This window comes from Galeopterus variegatus, unplaced genomic scaffold, assembly GCF_000696425.1.
Source record: "Galeopterus variegatus unplaced genomic scaffold, G_variegatus-3.0.2 Scaffold7898, whole genome shotgun sequence".
Taxonomy (NCBI): domain Eukaryota; kingdom Metazoa; phylum Chordata; class Mammalia; order Dermoptera; family Cynocephalidae; genus Galeopterus; species Galeopterus variegatus.
Window position 1 is genome coordinate 81830 of NW_007734009.1, and position 2670 is coordinate 84499.

Sequence of the window (2670 nt, forward strand, 5' to 3'; positions counted from 1 at the left end):
ACAGAGCTAAAAGACAGCCAACAGAGTGGGAGAAAATATTTGCAAAATACACATCTGACATTGAAGCCTTTTTCTACTATTCCAATTCTCTAACTCTGTAGCAGCTAATTGTGTCACACAATTTAGCAGTTAACTGTATACTCTCCTTTTAGAAAATAGCACTAATGTTTTTCTGAATATTTGAAAAATAGAAAAAGTATAAAGAAGAAAAATATTATGCACCCTCTCCCCATACATAGAGAACTACTATAATGCCTTGGTGAATACACTTCCTATTTTCTTTCTATTCATTTGTAAATGCAGAGATAAAAGTAATATGTATTACAAAACAGTGATCTTATAGATACTCCTCTGTATGGGTATACATGAATATTTATAACCAATTCTCTCCTTCTGGGTACCTAAGAAATTTCTAATTTTTCATTCCTGTAAATAACTCATTGTACAAATCTCTGATGATTTCCTTAGTAAAGGTAAACACCATCATTTTTTTCCCCTGACTGACTCTTGTGTGTGATAGTCTAATCTGCTCAACCCATTATGAGCTCCTACAGGTCAAACTATAAGATATATTAATAGAAAAGCAAAGATAAGGCAAACGTCGTGCAATCACCATCAGCAACAAACAACTCCACGGTCATTCTACAAGGCCACTTGTTTTTCAGCTGCAAGTTGAAATCTGATAATACAATTGAGACAGTAAATATTATACTTACAAGACTGAAGAGAAAAACAGGCTCACATTTATCTCTGAATGACTGCAAAGTCACAATGCTGTCAGCTTCCGCCTGAAAAAGTGTAAACGTTTCATACAACAATAAAGGAAACTGCATCCAAGTCACTTGATACTCTATGTTCAAACAATGCAGAGGTGCATGCAATCATTTTTTCCCCTTGAAACATAATTGGTTACACATATCTGTGGCGTACAGAGTTGACTATCAGTATTTATATACAATATGTACTGATAAATCAGAATAATTAGTATATTCGTCATTGCAAAATATGTTCTTTGTGTCCATTAACCGATTTGTCCCTAACTGTGTACAATCTTTATTTTCATGTTTACTGCAGTGTTCTCTGGGTGTGCTGCTGTGCTTGTCTTTTGCTCCCTCATTGCCTGGTCCCGCCTTTCCTTCCCAGCCCAGTTCAAGTGTCCTTCCTCCAAGAAATCTATCTTGTACCCTCCTGCTGCAAATCATCTCTTGTTCTACAAAGTACTTTCCTGCCCCTCTCCCAGACACTGGTTGTCCCTTTCCATGTTGTACCACAGGTGCACATGAGCTTGTGCCAATTCTTTGCTGGGGGAGAGCTGTGTGCACAGATGGGGCATGCTGCACCCTCCTCAGCATCTCAGCCCCCCTCAGTCGTCCCACTGCCACACATCAAGAGGAGGTTCCCAAATGCTTCTTGAATAAATGGCTGTTCAAATTTTAAAGTCTTTGATTTTTATGTTTGTAATTTTACTAAAATTCTCCCACAAATTTCAAGTTGTCTTAAATTGACAATAGACAACTATATATTAAGTAATAGTGTCTTCCTCCATATTAACATACCATTCTTTGGTCCAGCTGTCAAAATGTAATCATTTGGTAAGATCTTTTAAAAGAGTTGGTGTCTTACTCAGTTGGGGTTGCTATAAGTAATCGCCATAGACTTGGTGGCTTAACAACAAACATTTTGTTCTCACAGTTCTGGTCCAGCTGTCAAAATGTAATCATTTGGTAAGATCTTTTAAAAGAGTTGGTGTCTTACTCAGCTGGGGTTGCTATAAGTAATCGCCATAGACTTGGTGGCTTAACAACAAACATTTTGTTCTCACAGTTCTAGAGGCTGGAAGTCCAAGATCACGGTGCCAGCAGGGTTGGGTGCTTGGCAAGGGCCTTTGTCCTGGCTAGGTCTTCACTTGGAAGAGATCACCTCTCTTCTTTTCTATAAGGGAATTAACCCTATCCTAATGACCTTCCAAAAGCTCCACTTTCAAATACTATCACAGTGGGGGTTAGAATTTCAATGCATGGATTTTGGGGGCAAACATTCAGTCCATAGCAGTTGGTTTTTGTAACCTAAGGCAATGGTTTTCAAACTGGGATTTCTGGAGATTCCTCGAGAACTGCAAAGGGCGATGGAAGCAAGGTCCCCAAAGCCTGGAGTCAGCAGCAGGGCTGTGCCATGATCTATTTTTCACAATATTGGACTCTACATAATTTTCTTTTTGAAAAAGAAAAAAAGTTTCTACTACTTTGAAAAAGAAGCAGGGAGCTGAAAGAAACTAATCTATATTATTAAAGTTCAGGAGGCAAAGATTATATTTAGAAGTAGTCTAGGTATCATCACTACAATATTTGCATTATAATCAGTGGAGTATTAAGAATTAAATGATTTAATAATAATATTTTAATAATTATAGTAAGATTTATTGAATTTTCATATGCATATGTATATATATATAAAATTTATATATATAGTATTTAATGTTATTCTCTTAGAAAGGCACATAGCAGAAAATAATTTTATACTACATTCAGATCAGGGTGATTGTAATAGGTAATCAACCCCATAGGTTTTAATTTTGAACTTAAATTTACAAGTTCAGAAAGGGTCCCTTTGTGTGGTTAACTGCAGAAAACAAAATGTCTGGCAGAGGGAGACCCTCTGGTTTTGCTCCCA

The 2670-nt window shown here is 36.8% G+C and overlaps 1 protein-coding gene across 1 annotated transcript in view; it reads right to left on the reverse strand.

The window, feature by feature from the left end:
- The window catches only part of NME8 (NME/NM23 family member 8), a 77969-nt gene that overhangs the window by 55711 nt on the left and 19588 nt on the right, over positions 1-2670 (reverse strand). Inside the window, exon 4 of the mRNA XM_008592406.1 lies at positions 717-788. Coding sequence (XP_008590628.1) covers positions 717-788 — 72 coding nt within the window. The remainder of the gene's footprint in view (positions 1-716; positions 789-2670) is intronic.